This window comes from Stegostoma tigrinum, chromosome 6, assembly GCF_030684315.1.
Source record: "Stegostoma tigrinum isolate sSteTig4 chromosome 6, sSteTig4.hap1, whole genome shotgun sequence".
Classification (NCBI taxonomy): Eukaryota; Metazoa; Chordata; class Chondrichthyes; order Orectolobiformes; family Stegostomatidae; genus Stegostoma; species Stegostoma tigrinum.
This window is the reverse complement of record NC_081359.1, coordinates 72,346,651-72,364,511: the sequence shown is the minus strand read 5'-3', so window position 1 is coordinate 72,364,511 and position 17,861 is coordinate 72,346,651. Positions and strand designations below refer to the sequence as shown.

The 17,861-nt window shown below is 37.7% G+C and overlaps 1 protein-coding gene across 1 annotated transcript in view; it reads right to left on the bottom strand.

Annotated features, from left to right (window-relative positions):
* The window catches only part of mphosph8 (M-phase phosphoprotein 8), a 59,862-nt gene that overhangs the window by 2,224 nt on the left and 39,777 nt on the right, over nucleotides 1-17,861 (bottom strand). Inside the window, exons 8-13 of the mRNA XM_048533529.2 lie at nucleotides 17,418-17,558; nucleotides 13,082-13,168; nucleotides 9,128-9,282; nucleotides 7,188-7,342; nucleotides 3,505-3,635; nucleotides 139-222 (exon numbers count right to left, since the gene is read on the bottom strand). Coding sequence (XP_048389486.1) covers nucleotides 139-222; nucleotides 3,505-3,635; nucleotides 7,188-7,342; nucleotides 9,128-9,282; nucleotides 13,082-13,168; nucleotides 17,418-17,558 — 753 coding nt within the window. The remainder of the gene's footprint in view (nucleotides 1-138; nucleotides 223-3,504; nucleotides 3,636-7,187; nucleotides 7,343-9,127; nucleotides 9,283-13,081; nucleotides 13,169-17,417; nucleotides 17,559-17,861) is intronic.

Below are 17,861 nucleotides of genomic sequence, written 5' to 3'. Positions count from 1 at the left end.
AAACCAATTCTTGCTAATTCAGATTAAAAATTGAGTGAATTGCTTGTTCTGCTGCCAGACTATAACTAATTGTATACAGTTTTGAAACAAACATTTCCACTTTCCAGAGTTTTATCCAACAGATCAATATAATCCTACCTTAGCAGTGGGTGCTTCAGCAAGTCTAATGAATAACTTATTGGCACCAGGCACTGGGCTAAAAGAATAAATAAAATGGCTATCCTGGAAAACAAAAAGGAATTGAAGTGATCACAGATTAGGTTTCAACAATGAAAAACATAATAAAGCTATTTAAAATTTTATACACATTTTCCAATAGTGCTAAAATACTGGTTTTATAGCAAATCAGCATATGGTGCATACAGTTCCAAAATCCACATTATAGGAGAGATTTGACTGCTCTAGAAAAGGTCATGGGGAAATTTACTGTAAGGTGCCTGAGTTGCAGAGTTTTAGCTATGAAGAAAGATTGGATAGGCTGGGACTTCCCTTGAAGCACTGGAGAGAGGAGGGAACATGATTGATATGACTATGACAGGTATAAAATTATGAGAGTTATAGACAAGGTAGGCAGTTCCCCTTGGTGGAGGGATAAATAACCAGAGGTATAGATAGGAGGCGAGGGGCAAGGTGGTGGTTAGAGTCTGGAACTCTGCCTATAAAAGGACGTAGAGACAAAAACCATCATAACATTTAAGTATTTAGATGTACACTTGTAATCCCAAGGCTACAAGACAAGAGATGGAAAACAGGATTAAAATAGTTGGTTTTGACCAGTGCAGACTCAAAATGGGACTAAGGGCCTTTCTCCATGCTGCAGACCTCTGACTACAAAGACTCAAAAATGCTGTGTGAGAAATTAAACCGTCCTCTTTGCTTCACCTCCTTCCCTCTGCCCCCACCCAAAACCTTCTTCCTTGGACAGCAATCCCATCCTCCTCTACCACCTAACATCATACAAAAAAACTTTCCAAGTCCTTTATATCTCTCCTATAATGTGGATTTTGGAACTGTATATACCATCTGCTGATACACAACAAAACCAGCGTTTTAAATAAAACATATGGGAATTGGCTGTGCCTGTTTCTATGCGACAAACCAAAAGATTACTTGTTCCAGTCTTACACTGTCCTCCCATCCATACATTAATGACCATCAGTTCTTACTTCCAACTGGAAAACTCAATTTTGTTTCAAATTTCTACACCTTTTCTCATCTCTATCACCAGAAGTTAGAAGTCACATGACACCAGATTATTGTCCAACGGGTTTATTTGAAATCACACAAGTGTCTGGAGCACAGCTTCATCAGATGCAGTGAGACAGCACAGTACACAGATTCAGTGTTTATAGGCAGAGAGATCACAAGATCATATCATCTGACACTCCATTATCGGTTGTAAGTCTCTGCAGCTGACCACGTGTTAGACTGTGAGTAAAACGTCAACAGCTGAATAATCAGCGAAGGGATGACCTATTATCCCAATTAAGTGAAGCCAAGACAATTACAAAAAATTAAAGATAAAAGATGGTGCGACTGTTGTACCTATAATGTTATTCCAGTCATTTTGTTTGTCTTCAGCACCGCCTTAATAATTTTTTATAATTATCTCTCGGCATCATTTAGTTGGATTATACGTCATCCCTTTGCTAGTTATTCAGTTGTTGACGTTTTAATCACAATCTAACACTCATGGTCAGCTGCAGAGACTGATCATCTGACACTATTCGAAGCAGTAGTATGATCTTGTGATCTCTCTGTCTATAAACTCTGAATCTGCGTGTTCTGCTGTCTCACTGCACCTGGTGAAGGGGCTGTGCTCTAAACACTTGTGTGATTTCAAATAAACCTGTTGGACTATAATTTGGTGTTGTGTGATTTATGACTTTGTCCACCCCAGTCCAACACCAGCACCACCACACCACTGTTGGAGACAGGGTGATAACCAATTTACAAGTCAAAGCAACTCAACATTTCCTCCCAGTTAAGTGGCTGCAGAGCAACCCAAAGTTCCCAAGATCAGGTCAGTGCCTTTAAATTACAGTGCAAGTGACTTACTGGCACTAATCTCAATGTATTTTAGCATGCTGTATTTGCTGCTCAAGTGGATATCCTTTACAATAAAGGAAATTAAACAAAATTTGGAAATCATTTTGCTAAGCTCTTTGTTCAATCTCCAAGACCACGATTCAACCTCCAGTCACTTGCCATTTTAATTCTCACCTCATTTCCATTCTGGTGCATCTGATACTGTTTCAGTCAGTTTAAATAAAAGCTTGAGGAAAAGCTTTGAAGATCAGCAACATGTCTTCTAATTAGGTACTTTACAGCCTTGGACCCCAAAATAAAGTTCAACAAGGTCAGGTCGTAATGTTCAGAAAATACAAGTGAGCAAGTGTTAATAGTTATTCTGTTGCCATTTACAGAATCTCTAGACCAATCATTTTTCTTGTCCCATTACTAAACCATTGTGCCTTCCACCCTCATAGCTTTTGGTCATTTAAATCATTGCTGCCTTTCTAACTGAAGGCCAACCTTTGTCCTTTCTTCCTCTTCCCTGGCCATTTGGTTACCTTGCTTAAAACCAATTACAACCAATTAACATTTTGCAGTCTAAAATAGATCTGAAATCTTTAATATTTCTTTCTGCAAAGATGCTACCTAATTTGTCCATTTCCAACATGTGCTTTATTTCAGATTTCCATTTATTTTATCAACTTCATTTAGAACTGGTAGGTTGAAGTACAGGTGCTGTGAGATTGCCAAGATTACAACATGTGAAACCACAACGCTGTACAATAAAACACATCATTTCCAATTTACATGATACAACATCATAAATTTGAATAATACTGTGCTTTTGGTATTAAGGTTGGTAAACAGGGTACACAGGAAGTTAAATAATATCCTATTGGGTGAGAGGATGCAATTCTCTGAAATTGAAAAGATCCTAGTTTTGCCCGGTGATGAAATTTTGATTAATGCGCTGCTTTTAAAGCTGTGCAGTTCATTTACAAGTAGAACTCAGCTTGCGAACAGGTTCCATTCTGGAGTCCATTTAGCAAATCATTTTTGTGTGCAGGTTGGAACACAATGCAGGACAACATAAAAGGTACTATTCTTAAATAGAGGAGATGTTTGTTTGTTAGATCTTTAAAATTACATCCCTGTATGAGATTGTGTTCAATAAGTACAGGTGTTTTTATGTCAGAGACCGCCTAGAATATCAACAGTATGCAAGGAAGAATAAGAGTATAAATCTTACTTCAATCTTTTAGTTGGGATTATAGTTATTTCTGTGCTAAGCATATTTGTAAGATTTTCAAGACAAATTCAACTGTAAAAAATGAATTTTTCAACTCATTGCCCAAACGAAATTGAAATCACTGGAAAGGAAAATGGCACTGCTTTAACAGAGTCATTTTTACATTAAGGTAATAATTAGCAAGTTGGGATATCAGCCTATCAGGTTTAGAAAACACAATGACAAAAGCAAGCACTTACCAAAAATACAGGGAGTTGAAACTTATCATTTAGAATAACTGCCTGAACACTGCAGGATCCACAGAGTTTAGCCACTATATGGTCATGGCTATAAAAGTTTGCATGAAAGATAAAGAGAAGAATCCCAGTACCTATAGAAAGAATATCCTGGATTAGATTAGTCTATATATATGGAATGCCAATACAACACTTCTGCTGCCTCCACTAAATTATAGCTGATATACCCTCACAGATGTAATTTGCCCAATGTTTGCAACAGACAATACAGGACTAAAACCAAAAATGCCACCCCAATATCAAAGTTAAATTAGATAGCGTTTGGCAGATAAAGGAACAAAAGTAGCAGTAACTAATAACATAGGAACAATTAGGTAATTTTTTGCTCTCAAACATGTTCTGCTATTCAATGAAATCATGCCTAATCTAAAACCCAAATGTAATGACCTACTTTTTACTCAGTTTTTCTTCATGCCTTTAATTAAAAATTGAATTGATCTCGGACTTAAAATTGACCACTGATCAGGCAACAACTATCTTACAGAAAAAAACTTTTCAAACATCAGCACAGAGGGTGCCAAATATTTCCTAATCTGATAATTGAAAATGTTTTGTTCCAATCTGTGGAGTCTCATCTTAGACTCTTATAGTCAGCAAAAATGACCTCTATCTACACTTTCAGTGCCACTCAATACCATGAAAGATTTGATCAAATTACCTTCTAACCTGCTGAATTAAAAGGAATACAACCCAAATCTATGTAACTTCTTCTTATAACCCTTAGATCCCAGTATTTTTGTGTCACTCTCTCCAATGTTACTGTTTCCCTAGCACTGCACTCTTCAGTCTCAACTGTTTCAAGACGTTCACCATTTAGAAAGTACTTTGCACTAACTTTTCTAGGTAAAACATCCAATTGACATCCAATTTCCTATACTGAAATCTACGAGAATTGTGCTTACTTAATCCATATTTCTTTGGAATTTTAAGCTTCCACTTACACCACTTTACGTCACCCACCTTTGCGACATCAACAAATTTATTCCATAATTTAAATTGAAGGGGTTGAACCAGTTTCAATTAGTGAAGAGTAAATTTTCAGAACGAACAAGTGGGACAAATCTGAGTACCCACAGAATTAAAGAGAAAAGATAAAGGATTGGAACACAGAAAAAAAGGGAAAGGCTAGAAACGTCAGGAATGACAACTAGGAAGTAGAACAACTGTATTGGGGGTATTGTATTAGCAATGGATTGAAAATTGGTTAAAGATACAGAAGAGTCTTTTCAGATTTGAAATATGCAAGTAGTGGAATTCCACAATGACCAGTCCTAGGGCCTCAATCATTTGGTATCTATATTAAATGGCATAGAGGGTGCAGAATGTAATTTATCCAAATTTGCTGACAATACAAAAATAGATGGAAGTGCATGTTGCAATTAAGACACAAGGAATCTGCAAAGGGATAAACATAGGTTGAGTAAGTTGACAAAACCTTAGCAGATGGAGTTTACTGTAGGAATGAGTAAGGTCATGCACTTTGGTAGGAAGAATCAAAAGACACAGTCTATTTCAGTGGACGGGGATGCTAAAAAAGGTACCATTTTAAATACCTCAACATCAAGTCAATTAATAAGGAACATACGCAACTTTGATACAGTTTCCCTTCTGCTGACCTAACTTTGGTTTTTAAAAAAATCCTTAATATTTGCTTCCAAATTTTGATTCAGAATGTTCAAACTTGTCCATTCCTAACAGTACTGTGGATTTTCATACACCAAGGAACATAACTTTTCAAAAAAGCAGCTCACTACCATCTTCTCTAGGGCAGACATGGATGGGCAATAAATGCTGGCCTCCCATATTCCATGAACAAGCAAAACAAACTCCATCTTAAATCATCAGGAAGCTAGTAAATGCTCCCAAAAATGGCAGGTGTTCTAGAAATGATATACAATTTTCTCTTATAACACTAAGAAACACATTTCATTCATTGCAAGAAAGTTAATGAGCAGCATTTGACACAAGACCTGCTTACAAGTGGTGAGCAACTTGATGATATAACCATAAATAATTAACCATTTTTAGCTGCCCACAAGGTGCATTTAATTTTTAAGCACTGCCTTTTTCACTGACATGTGAAAACAACGCAAGTGATGCAGACTTTTCATAGTGTAAGGACACATACACAAATTAGCTCTAAGAGCATCTTAAAAGGCATTGTGCATACACAGTTCTTCTGGTTCAAGTACCAGGGATTTCAATTTTTATGACCCCCAGTGAGCAATTCAGCAATGGTAAGATTATTGAACATTATGGAGCAATGGTTGGATTCCTTCTTGTTAGTGGTGGGTCAGTGCCTAACAATGTGTGGCACAAATGTTACTTGCCACTTAATGGCTCAAAACTGGATGTTGTCTAGCTCTTGCTGTATATGGACATGAACTACTGTATCTGAACACAATGCTCAGCACCATTCGTGACTTCCATCAATGAATATCCCCACATCTTATAATGGAAGGAAGACCAGTGATGAAATAGCTGAAAATGGCTGAGTGTATGACAATATCCTGGTGAACTCAGGTAATGATGCTCTGGGATTGAGATGATCAACCAACAACTACAACCATCTTTCATTGTACTAGGCATAACTAACAAAAAAGAATGCAACACTCCCTCAGTACTCAGTCAGCTGAGATGGCTCAATATCTGGATTGCATCTGACTCAACTTGCAAATGGTAACTGATTAAGTGGTGCAAGATAACGCAACAACTTGGTGCAGTGATATCCTGAATTTAAACTTCATTATAGAACAGATGACGAAGACAGACACATCATGTAGCATTGAGGGAATGCTGCATTGTCTGAGGTTTTCCCATTGCGCAGGGAAGGTCTCCTCTTCTCAGAGCCAACACTAGTCGGAATGCCACTAAAATTAGATGTCTAATTGTTCAAATATTCTTTGTAGGATATTACTGCGTGCAAATTAGCTGCCGCACACGTCTATAAAAGTGTTTAGTCTGCTGAGATTGGATCCTCCAAGGACATAAAATAAATGCAAGTTTGTACTTACTTCCTTTCAAATGAATTTAAAATATAATTCAGTTGGATCAAAGAAATTAATATACATTCAAATTGTTGCTTATATTGCACCAGAGTGAGATATACATGCTTCTGAGTTTTTTCAAAAACACGGAATGAACTTTAATTGAACTAGTTAAATTTGTACAAAGGTTTCTCCAAATTGAAGGCAATACAGTAATAAGAAAGAGAAAAAGAAACTGGAAATTCAAAGCACAGAAGTTAAAAAAGTGCCTTGAAAACTTGAAATCCTCCGTTCCACTCTGTTTCAATCAGTTATATCCAGGAGCTCCATGACGGACATCACTTCTAAAAAGATGAAACCCAAGATTTTTACCATACTTCTAGGTTTGTGGTCAACATTTATATTTTATTTTAAATGACAACAACTTTTCTGAAATAAAAACAGGCTTTTAGTAGAGAAAGCATGCTTCAAGTTAAAGAGAGACAAAAAGTTAGAAGCAAAAAAAAAATGTCCTGATATTAAACTTGGAATCATTCTCCAAACTAGACAGCTGGCTCTCATTGTTTGAAAAATTGGTCAACGAGACCTATCCTAGCCTGTATTAGTAGGTAATCTTTATGTTGCAGTATACTCACACACCTTCAACTGAACTGTGCTGAGGTTTATAGTTGAAGTCCAAAGCAAAGTCTGGTCCTTCACAAAGTCGGTGACAAGCAACAGGAAACACAGGCTCAAGCAATGACAGACGTGCTTCAAAGTAATCTCTGATTGTTTCATCTGTTACTCTGGATATACTAGTCAGAAAATAAAAGTTCAGTTATTTTTAAGCTCTCATTTCCAAATATCCTAAAAATTTACCAGTCTTTTTCAAACATCATGAAAAATACATAAATAATATTTTGCAGGATTTATTCCAGGACAACATGCTTTGGAGTTTGTTAGTGATCCCTATCATGACTAAATTGGTGATCTCAAACACACTGGCGTGAAATTAGCCATAGGCAAGAAGACGACTGAACGCTGTTGACAAATATCAAAGCAATTGTGACAGTCCCAAATGTATATTTTTTAAGCTACAGTTGTGTACGTGTGCGCACACGGAGTGGCAAGACAGAAGAGAAAGTGTATATAAACAGAATAAGCAGAAAAGTTCTTACTCTTAAGAAAGAAAAATCTTTCAATTTTCTCCTCTTCCAGATGTGCTTTTACAGAACTCAGCAACCCTAAAGTACAGCCACAACCATTTATCGAATGTACATTCACAAGAACATGATTTGCCACAGCTGAAAGCTAACATGTCATGTTAGATCCATTTCAAGCAGAGTTTTAGCAACTTAAGTTAAAAATTAACTTGTTGGTTAAAAACTGTCAGTTCTAGGATTTTGATTCAGATAGTCATTCCTTTTTTCTTCTTAAATGGAAGTGATTCTCCCAAGTCACAAGTAGGCTGTGAGAACATGCAAGAAGCCGTTCTATTGTGCTTGTGCTGCCAGACAGAATTTGCCATCAGTGACGTTACCAGAAAGGTTGAGCCTCTCTGTTGTTACTATTTCTTCAAAACTATATTGTACAAAGTATCCCTGTCTACAGCAAGACTTAGCAAGATGGAAGCTTTATTCAACTAACAAGAACTGAATGAGGTTGAGGTACACAGCAATCTGATCAGTTTCACTACTGCAGCAATTACTGTAAATACAGCTAGAGTATCAGCATAATTTGTCACATAAGTCCGAGTGAAAGCACTTAATTGACAGGTAAAATTGACATTATAAAAGCTTCAAAACTCAAAGCATCAGTTACAAAGTGTGCTGCTATCTTTTGCCAAAAATAAGTGGGCTGCATTGGACAAACGACATGGTACAACAACCTGAACTGTTTTTGTAAACCTAAACATTGAGTACTGGTATGATAGTCATCTGGTACGAACTCACTTTAGGCTGGCATTTGTGGATCAATGTGGAAGAACCTTCCCTAAACCAGGTTGTCAAAGCAAAAAGGACAAAGTTGAGATCAGAAGTTCTGCACAGACCAGAGGGTGAAAAGTGTGTGTGCAGATTTCAGATGATTTCACTTAACATTTAAAGATCTGGTCCTTTGTGGGAATAGATTAGATCGGATCGGATTGGATCAGATTCCCTACAGTTTGGGGAGTCCACAGTGCACTTTGGAGCATCCCACCCAGACCCATCCCCTATAACCCACACACCCCTGAACACTACAGGCAATTTAGCATAGCTAATCCACCTAGCCTGCACATCTTTGGACTGTGGGAGGAAACCGCAGCACCAGGAGGAACAGGGAGAACGTGCAAACTCCGCAGATAGTTGCCCCAGCTTAGTATCGAACCCAGGTCCCTGGTGCTGTGAAGCTGCGGTGCTAACCACTGAGCCACCATGCTGCCCACAAATAGGTACTTAACCAGGGGTACAAAGCTGATAAACATCCACAAAATATCAAAACATAAAGCAGCATAATCCCACACTGTTAAGAACTGAATAAGAAAGAAATCAGATGTTTGAAACCATAGAAATAGTCACCTGACATAGCAATAAAAATAATATCCCTGATGATGCACTTACGTTTCCACATGATTCTTCAGGAGATCATATACTAGAATATTATTGCTCTGTTTAGCATAGTATAGAGCATTGTTCTGGTGTTTAGAAAGGATACCACAGTCTGCACCATATTCTAGCAGAAGTCTTACAATGTCAGCATTTCCTCTCTTACAAGCCTACAAAAGGCAAAATACAAATGTTAAGTGATCAGATCACATTCCTTTTGTTGCTAAGTAATAAGGTATTTTTGGCTCTTCCTCTAATCACCACTAGCTTTCCTACTTTCCCTCGTTTACATTCTGCCCCTTGACAGTATCTGTCGGCACAAAGTCAGTCCCGACAAATATGTGACAAGTACTAAAGCTTTCTACTATCACATTCTTTCTGTTCTAGCACAACCTACCACCTACAGGAAAAATCATAGAATGATGATAAGAGGCACAGATGGGCTCTATTCTGTGATATCTCTGCATACGAGTTATTAGCTACACCCGCTATCCTGCCCATTCTTCGTATGTTTACCATCAGGTTTACCATCAGTTTTCCCTGCAGATAAATTATTGAATTTATTTACAAAAACTATGATTAAACCTGCCACCAAACTCTCAGGCAGCACTTGCCTAACTTGCATAAAAGCTTTTCCTCATGGTTGCTCAGTTTCTTACACCAATTACCTAAATCCACATACTTAGTTTTCAATTTTCCATCAACTGGACGTAGTTCATGCCCGATCTATTGTACCATCTGTTATTCAACTTTGGAAGAAGCAAAGCCATATTTTGCTTCCCCCTTACAAAAGGCGGCAAACATTTATCCTCATTATATCCTCCTCAGGTGAGGCTGTAGACTTGCTTGCTGAATCAGTGAGTTTGGTTGCAAACGTTTCATCATCCCACTAGGTAACAGCATCAGTGCACCTCCTGTGAAGTGTTGGTGTTCTGTCCTGCTGGTTATTTATATGCCTCAGTTTGCTGGGTTTTTTGGTACCACTTCCAATTCTGTTTCACTGGTTTGTACACAGGGTCTAATTCAATGTGTTTGTTGATGGAGTTCTAGTTGGAAAGTAGGCCTCCAGAAATTCCCTGGCATGTTTGGTTTGGTTGGGCGAATATGGAGGTGTTGCCGCAATCGAAGTCATGTCCCTCGTTGTCCACATGCAGCGAAACAGGTGAGAATTGGTTATGTCTCTTGGTGGCTAGTTGGTGTTCATGTATCTGTATTGTCAATTTTCTTCTGGTTTGGCCTATGTAGTGTTTCTCACAGTCCTTGCATGGTATTTTGTATATTACACCGGTTTTGCTGGTTTTAGGTATGGGATCCTTTACATTCGTCAGTAGCTGTTGTAGAGTGGTTGCTGGTTTGTGGGCTACCCTGATAACTCTGGGTCTGAGTGGTCGTGTAGTTATCTTTGAAGTGTCCTTGATGTATGGTTGGACGATAAGGGAGTATAGTCTGGTTGAGTCTTCCTGTTGTGGCCTGTCTCAGAAGTAACAGCAGATTGTGCTTTTCGGGTATCCATTCCTTTTGAAGACATTGTATAGGTGCCCCTGTTCTGCTTTGTGTAGTTGCAGATTGTTGCAACGCATTGTGGCTCTTTTAAATAGTGTACTGATGCAGTTTTGATGGTGTTACATTTCAAAGAGTTCCCTCCTCATTCCTCAAAACTCTACTGAAAGCAAATCCCATTGAACCAATCTCTTGTGACAAAACTGCAATCCCAGTCATCAGTCAAGTGAACTTTGATCTAGTCCCTTCTCAAAATATTTTTTTTCTTTGGTAAGGAAACCAGAACTGCATACAATATTTCAGGTGTGCTCTCACCAAGGCCTGCACAGCTGCAGCAAGATCCTTATGCTCCTTTACCTAAAGGCTCTTGCTGTGAAGGTCAACATACCATCTGCCTTTCCCATTGCTTGCTACAACTGCATGCTTTGTTTCAGTGAATGGTGTACAAGGACATCCAAGTCTTGCTGTACATTAATTTTCCTAATCTAGCACCGTTTAAATACTACTCCACCATTATGTTCTTACTAGCACATGGACAACTTCACACTTCTAATTTTGTGTGGTCAGCAAACTTAGAAATATTACATTTGATGCATTTGACCAAGTTGATATATGTGAATAGCTGGAACTCCAAGTACTGATCCCTACACTACTCCATTTATCCAATGACTAATTTTTTTCCTACTGTTCCACTTTCTCACCAATTCTCAATATCTGTATATTACCACAAAACAGTGTATTTATTTTGTACCCTAACCTCTAATGAATAGCCTCTAACTTTATCAAAAGCTTTCTGAAAAGCCAAACACGCCATAGTCACTGGTCTCCCCGTTTACTCTACAAGATATATATATTCAAAAAAAAGCCGGTCAGTTTGTCAAACATGACTTCCATTCCATAAATCCACATTTACTCTATGAAATCCCATTTTTCTTCCAGAAGAAGTGTTCTATTACTGCAGCCACAAACAAACAAACTCCAGAATTCTCCCTATTACTAATGTTAGTAACTCCCGACTTTCTCCCACCTTTAGTAAGAAGAAAGGATAGTGGGGTTGCATTTGCCAGCCTCCAAACTACCGGGATTGATTCAAGATCTACAGAATTTTGGAAGATGACTATCAACGACTACACTATTTTCACAGTCACCTCCTTCAGTAACCAGAGATTTGTATTGTCACCCTATGGATTTCAGCTTTCAATCCTACTAATTTCTCCAGTACTTTTTAAAAATCATACTGTTCTTTTCCACAATAAAACAAAGTACTGTGGATGTTGGAGATCTAAAACAAACAAAAACAGAATATTTTTTTCCATAAAGGGTCACAGGACTAAACGTCCACTGTTTCTCTTTACAGAAGGAGCAAGATCGGTCACATTCCTCCAGAAATTTCCATTTTGTTTGGTAGTAATGTCCTTCACTGTTTTCTTAGTGTTTGTGGGAACTTATTCAGCTGGGCTTCACAGTGAAATAAAGTAGCTGTTTAACTGTTTTGTCATTTTATTGTTCTCCATTATCCCATTTTGGACTATAAGGGGCCTACATTGTCTGCACGAATCCTTTTTTTTTATATACAGTATCTCTGATAGTTCACTTTTATATGATTTACAAGTTTACTCTCATACTTGCAATGGAGAACCAGGAGGCCAATTTAGAAAGAATGATAATCCATTCCCAGTCATGGTATCGTCATAGTTCCCTATTTCAGACTAAGGGCCCTTGTCCATAATCTAGTCATTATTTTTCTATTCACCAACACGTGGACTTCAAAACCCTAATTTACAAATCCCTCCATCCTTTCCTACTTTCAACGCTGTCTGGCTTAATGTATAGCTTGTGTTCTTAAGATCATCACCTCTACTCCACACACTTAACGCTCTTCATTTTATCACAGATAACAATCTTGAGGTGCCTTAGCTCTACCAGCTTGTAATAAATTCTTTTCCCACCAAAAGTCTACTGAAACCTCAATTATTATCTATCATTCAATTTCCCATAACTATTCAGAAATTTTTCTCCTTGAAGCATCTTGGTATTTCTTCCTGCTAACTGAGTACAGAACGGTTGTGAATTAAAATGAACAGCCATCTGACCATTTGTTGCCATATTTTAAAACAACCCTATCCTAACATTGATTTAGATCATAGCAGGCTATAAACATTTTCTTGATCTACTCTAAAACCTCCTCCATTTACAAGACCAACCACTATTTTTCCCCACAGGGAAACAAATGTCTGTGCACCATTTGAAAAAAAACTGAGCAACAGGGAACAAGCTACTTAAAGTTTACCTTTCCAATGCAGAACGATGCGAAGTGCCAACAGCAGGTCATCTTGAGCATACTGATAGGGTAATACCAAGAATAATTACAAATTGGAACTCACTTCTGTCCTACAAAATACCACTTCAAAACGTGATAAGTAATGTGTTCTGAGAGCTTTGGGGGGCACCAGCATAAATGACACATACCTTCATTAATGCAGTCTCTCCACTGATTTGTTGAACATTGACTTGGGAACCTGCCTCCAGAAGAATTGCAACTGTTGTCAGATAATTCTTAGGAGATAGAGAAAGAGGAAATAAAAACAGGTTAGATGCTCATATTTCACATGTAGCACAGAGTGCTACATTTAGCAAGCGTGCATAAATAGGATAACTTGTACGAAGTCAGTTACAATAGCTTTTTCAACCATGAGGAGGACAGGAGAAGTCTTTAGTCTCTATAGTATGTAAATAGGCTTCTGCAACATCTCCTTGAGAGATGTGGCAATACAGCAATAAGGACATTCAAATTAAAGTGAGGGAGAAGGCAGGAGAAGAAATGCATTTTTTGAAAGAACAACATCAGTGCATCTCAAATAGAAGCACAGAACAAACAAAATATTCAGGGTCATCTTGTTCATTCCAATTGTAATTTGTTTTAAACTCTACCTCACACCATTTAATCATCTGAAAAAATTTCAACTTCCTTCTAGGCCCTGACAACACTAATATATTCCACATAACATCTGACTGACTCTAGAATTACTTATAACTATGTACACTAATTCGCACTGTGGTAAGGGGTTAATCAATACATTTATCAGCTAAGTGTTTGTTTCACATATCAATTCCTCTGGTCAGGGATGGAAGAAGTATTCCTAATCTCAGGCCTCACTGAATGCTTTACAGTTTGATATTTACCATCTGGCTCTCCATTATACCACTGGATTAGCACTAGCTCTTCATACTGGAAGCCATTCAAGTGGGTAGGAGTAAAAAGGAATGTAGTGAACAGCACAGTGAGAGAGGTATAGAGGCAGTGGTGCAAGGGCGAGGACCTAACTGTCATAGTCAATGAAGGTACCAATCTCAGAAGACAACAAAATAGGTGCTGCGTAGTTAGGGGAAAGAGCTAGGCAGCTAATTGAGAAACAGAAGATAGATTAGATATGATAGACGACTGATTCGAAGACAACCGAGAGCAAAGGCGGGTTCCGGTTTGTGTGGCACTGACACCAGTTTTGGGGGAAAATGGGAGCTGTTCCTTTGGGACAGTTTATGCCAGAAGCATGTTGGGACTGGTGTCCCAGTGAGTTGCATTCCTAGGGAAGGGTTTCTTAAATTAAATAGCAAGGATTAAGGATCAAATTTAGGGAAATGTGGTAAACCAAAAAATAGAGACAAGGCAAAACAGAAAAGGTATTAATAAAGGAAACAACAAACAGACTGCAATAGGAAGGGACAAATATAAAAGTAAAATCAACAGATAAGCAAAGCTTTCTAAAATAAGGAAGACAAAATCTGAACATGTGAAATTTGAAACATGAGATGAATTAATAGGGCAAATAGAAGTAAATGCATACAATTTGATGGCCAGTGCAGAGACATGGCTGCAGGACGACAGATTTGACTCCTGACATTGAGGGGGGAACAGGAGCGAGGAAATGTGCCCAGATGGCTGTGATTTAATTAAGCAGTAAGTACAGTGGACAGAGATACCCTGAAGACAGGAAATCAGAACATGGAAGCTGGGAGATGTAACGATAAAGGCAAAAAATAAAATCACTTGTGAAGAGTGGTTTCCAGGCCCTTATCATTAACCAAAGGATAGGGTGTAACATAAAGGAAGAAATGAGTACAGCAATACTCATGGGAGATTTTAATTTACATATAGAATGGAAAAGGTCAGATAAGCAAAAAGGTAGCCTTGATGGATCACAATGTTTTTAGGACAGTTCCCTGGAATAGCATGTTCTCAGGTTGACCAGACAGCAGACTATATTAGACCTGGTATTCATGACCCAACAGTGAAGATACCCCTAAGGTAGCAACCAATGCAGTTTGGTTGAACTTAACATTCAGTTTGAAGGAGGGAACGTGGATTCAAGCCTAAGGAAATTATAAGGGCATGAAGCTAAAGCAAACTGGCAAATTATGTTAACAAACAGGTCAATAATCAGTGGCAGGCATTTAAATGAATTCTTTAGAACACAGAAAAAGGTACGTTCCAACCAGAAAACAACATTCCAAGAGGAGAAACTGCCACTGGAGGCAAACTAGAAAAATTAAAGATGCCAAAGGCAAAAAAAAGAGACAAAGAAAAAGCACAGTTACACAAAAATGGGTGGCAGTTTAAGGGATTAGGTAGGACATAAAAATCAGCAAAGACTGAGTAAAAAATGAAAAAGGAAGGTAAAACTTTAGCGTATAAGAGAAAGCTAGACATCTGAAAACATAGCAAGAATTTCCAAAGATACTTTATTAACTCCTATTCGAGAGTGAGTGTTGGAAACTAATTAATAATGGAGAATAAAAAGATGGCAGCTTAAGCAAAGAGAGAGTTTGAGAGTTTTCACTACAGAGGATGCAAGAAACTTCTAAGTAGTACTGGTAAATCAGGAAATGGCAGGGAGAGAAAACCTCTAGAAGGCTAAAAATTATCAAGTAAGTGTTACAGAGCAAACCACTTGTCAGTCTCCGCATCAGTAAAGTGGTGTGTTAGTTCTAATTTTCTAAATAAAAAGTCCCAGATTTGAATAATAGTTAGTATAACTTTTGTAAACTATAAAGCAGGAAACTACACGTCAGCCATGTGAAGTTAACTTTGGTCAACAGAAAGATGTTAGAGGCTATTAAAGAAATTACGGCAGAGCACATGGACTAATTCAAGTTAAAACAGGCAGAGTCAACAAAGCCATGTTAAGCATTATTTATGAGAGCCCTTTGAAAAATGAGATGTGATGGATAAAGGAGAAATAGTGGATGACTGTACTTAGATTTCCGAAAGGCATCTGATTAAGTGCCATATCAAAGACTGACTAGCTATTAGGAAATAGTAGACACTAATGGTGTCATTTGCTGTTAAGCAAGATGTATGAAGTGGTATGCCGTAGAGATCAAGCCTCAACAGTTTACAACTTATATAAAATGCCTTCTGTGAAGGGACGGACACTGGTTGTAAAATTTGCTCATGACACAAAGTTAGGTAGGAAAGTACGTGACAAAGTGGACATAAGGAGACTACAAAGGTGGCTAAAGAGGATTAGGCAAAAATCTGGCAAATGGAGTATAAATGTTGGAACACGTGAAATTGTCCATTTTGGCAGGAAGCAGCAGCAAATTTGAGACAGAGAGAGACTGTAGCACGATTTAGATGTCAGTGCATGAATTGCAAAAAATTAGTTTGCAAGCTCAGCAAGTAATAAGTGTATAGACATTATCATTCATTTTAAGTAGAATCAAAACATACATACGGAGGTAATGCTTCAGTTATAAAAGGACATTGGGCAAGACCACATCTGGAGTACACTGTACAGTATTGGTAGCCTCATTTAAGGAAGGCTGTAAATACACTGAAAGCAGTTCAGTGAAGGATTACAAGACTAATTCACAGCACAGGTAGGTTGTCTTACGAGGAAAGGTTTGACAGACTAGATTTGTATCTGCTGGCATTAGAATAGAGAGAAATTAATTGAAACATACAAGATCCTGAAGAGTCTTGACATGGTGCATGTGAAAAGGGTGTTGCCCCTTTTTTGGGGTTGTGGAAATCTAAACTAGGAATTACTATTAGAAATTCAAAGTAAGAGGTTGTCCATTTAAGACAGATGACAACTATTTTCCTCTAAGGGAAAATGACTCTTTTGAACTCTTCTTCAAAAAGGGCAAAGAAGAATCTTTGAATTTTTTTAGTTGATGTCTTTATGATAAGTAAGCATGTAAGGAGGCACAATAATGAGATCAACCATGATTTTTTCCAATGGTGGAGCAAACCGATGGGGCAAATGGCCAGCCCAGCTTCACATTTGTGTTTGTATGTAAATACGTATCATTAATATCATATTCTAAAGCTTTTGTACAAACCCATAGAAACAGAAAAGCAGCCAAGAAAACTTCAACTTTTAATGATGATTTAAAACATTAATAGTCTGATTCAAGGATAAAGAGTACACCACATGCGAAGTTTTACAAGCAAGAATGTGCCAGCCTTTGGTTTGTACTGCATCAACCTATATCACTGTGACCAAAGTTATCCTTAGGCTAGACTGAAGGGGAAACATTTTAAGACAACAATGAATAAAAATGACATGCAAATATTATTTTCCAAAACCAACTATTACTGTTAAAATAATCAGAACAGAATACAGAGGATGATCTCCTTGGGAATAGAAAAACTATCAAAATCAAACATTAGCATTATTTAATACAATTTTGGAAGAAATTAATTGCAGATCAATTTTACTACTTCTGCCTTGCTTACCTTATACCTGCAAACAAATTGTAACTGCACAAATAATTGATCAGCCAATATAGTACGGGCTACCTTTTCAGCTGCATGCATCAATGCTGTTGTACCATTCTTCTGTCTAGAACTGATGTTTGCACCTTTCTTGATGAGCAACCTAAGGATATCATCCTGTCCTCCGGCAGCTGCAAACATGACGAGATTCATTCCACTAGGGTCCTGTGACAGACAAATCCTCTTAAATATGAAAGCTTCAAAGCAGATTACTCAACTGAATTAGGAATGTTCATCGCAATCCCCACTTAAATCTGATGAGTGGGATGATGGACTTGGTTCCTAGCTCATTTTGAGATTTCACCAGATTTCATGATTATGTTCCTAATTTTTTTTGATTTACTCGGGTAATGCTGACAACGCTATCATTAGCACTTTAATTCTTTTGATCACAGTTATTTTGAAGCAATTTATCACAACCAAAAAGTTAAAAACCTGCATTTATATCTCATCCTTAAGGTATTTTAC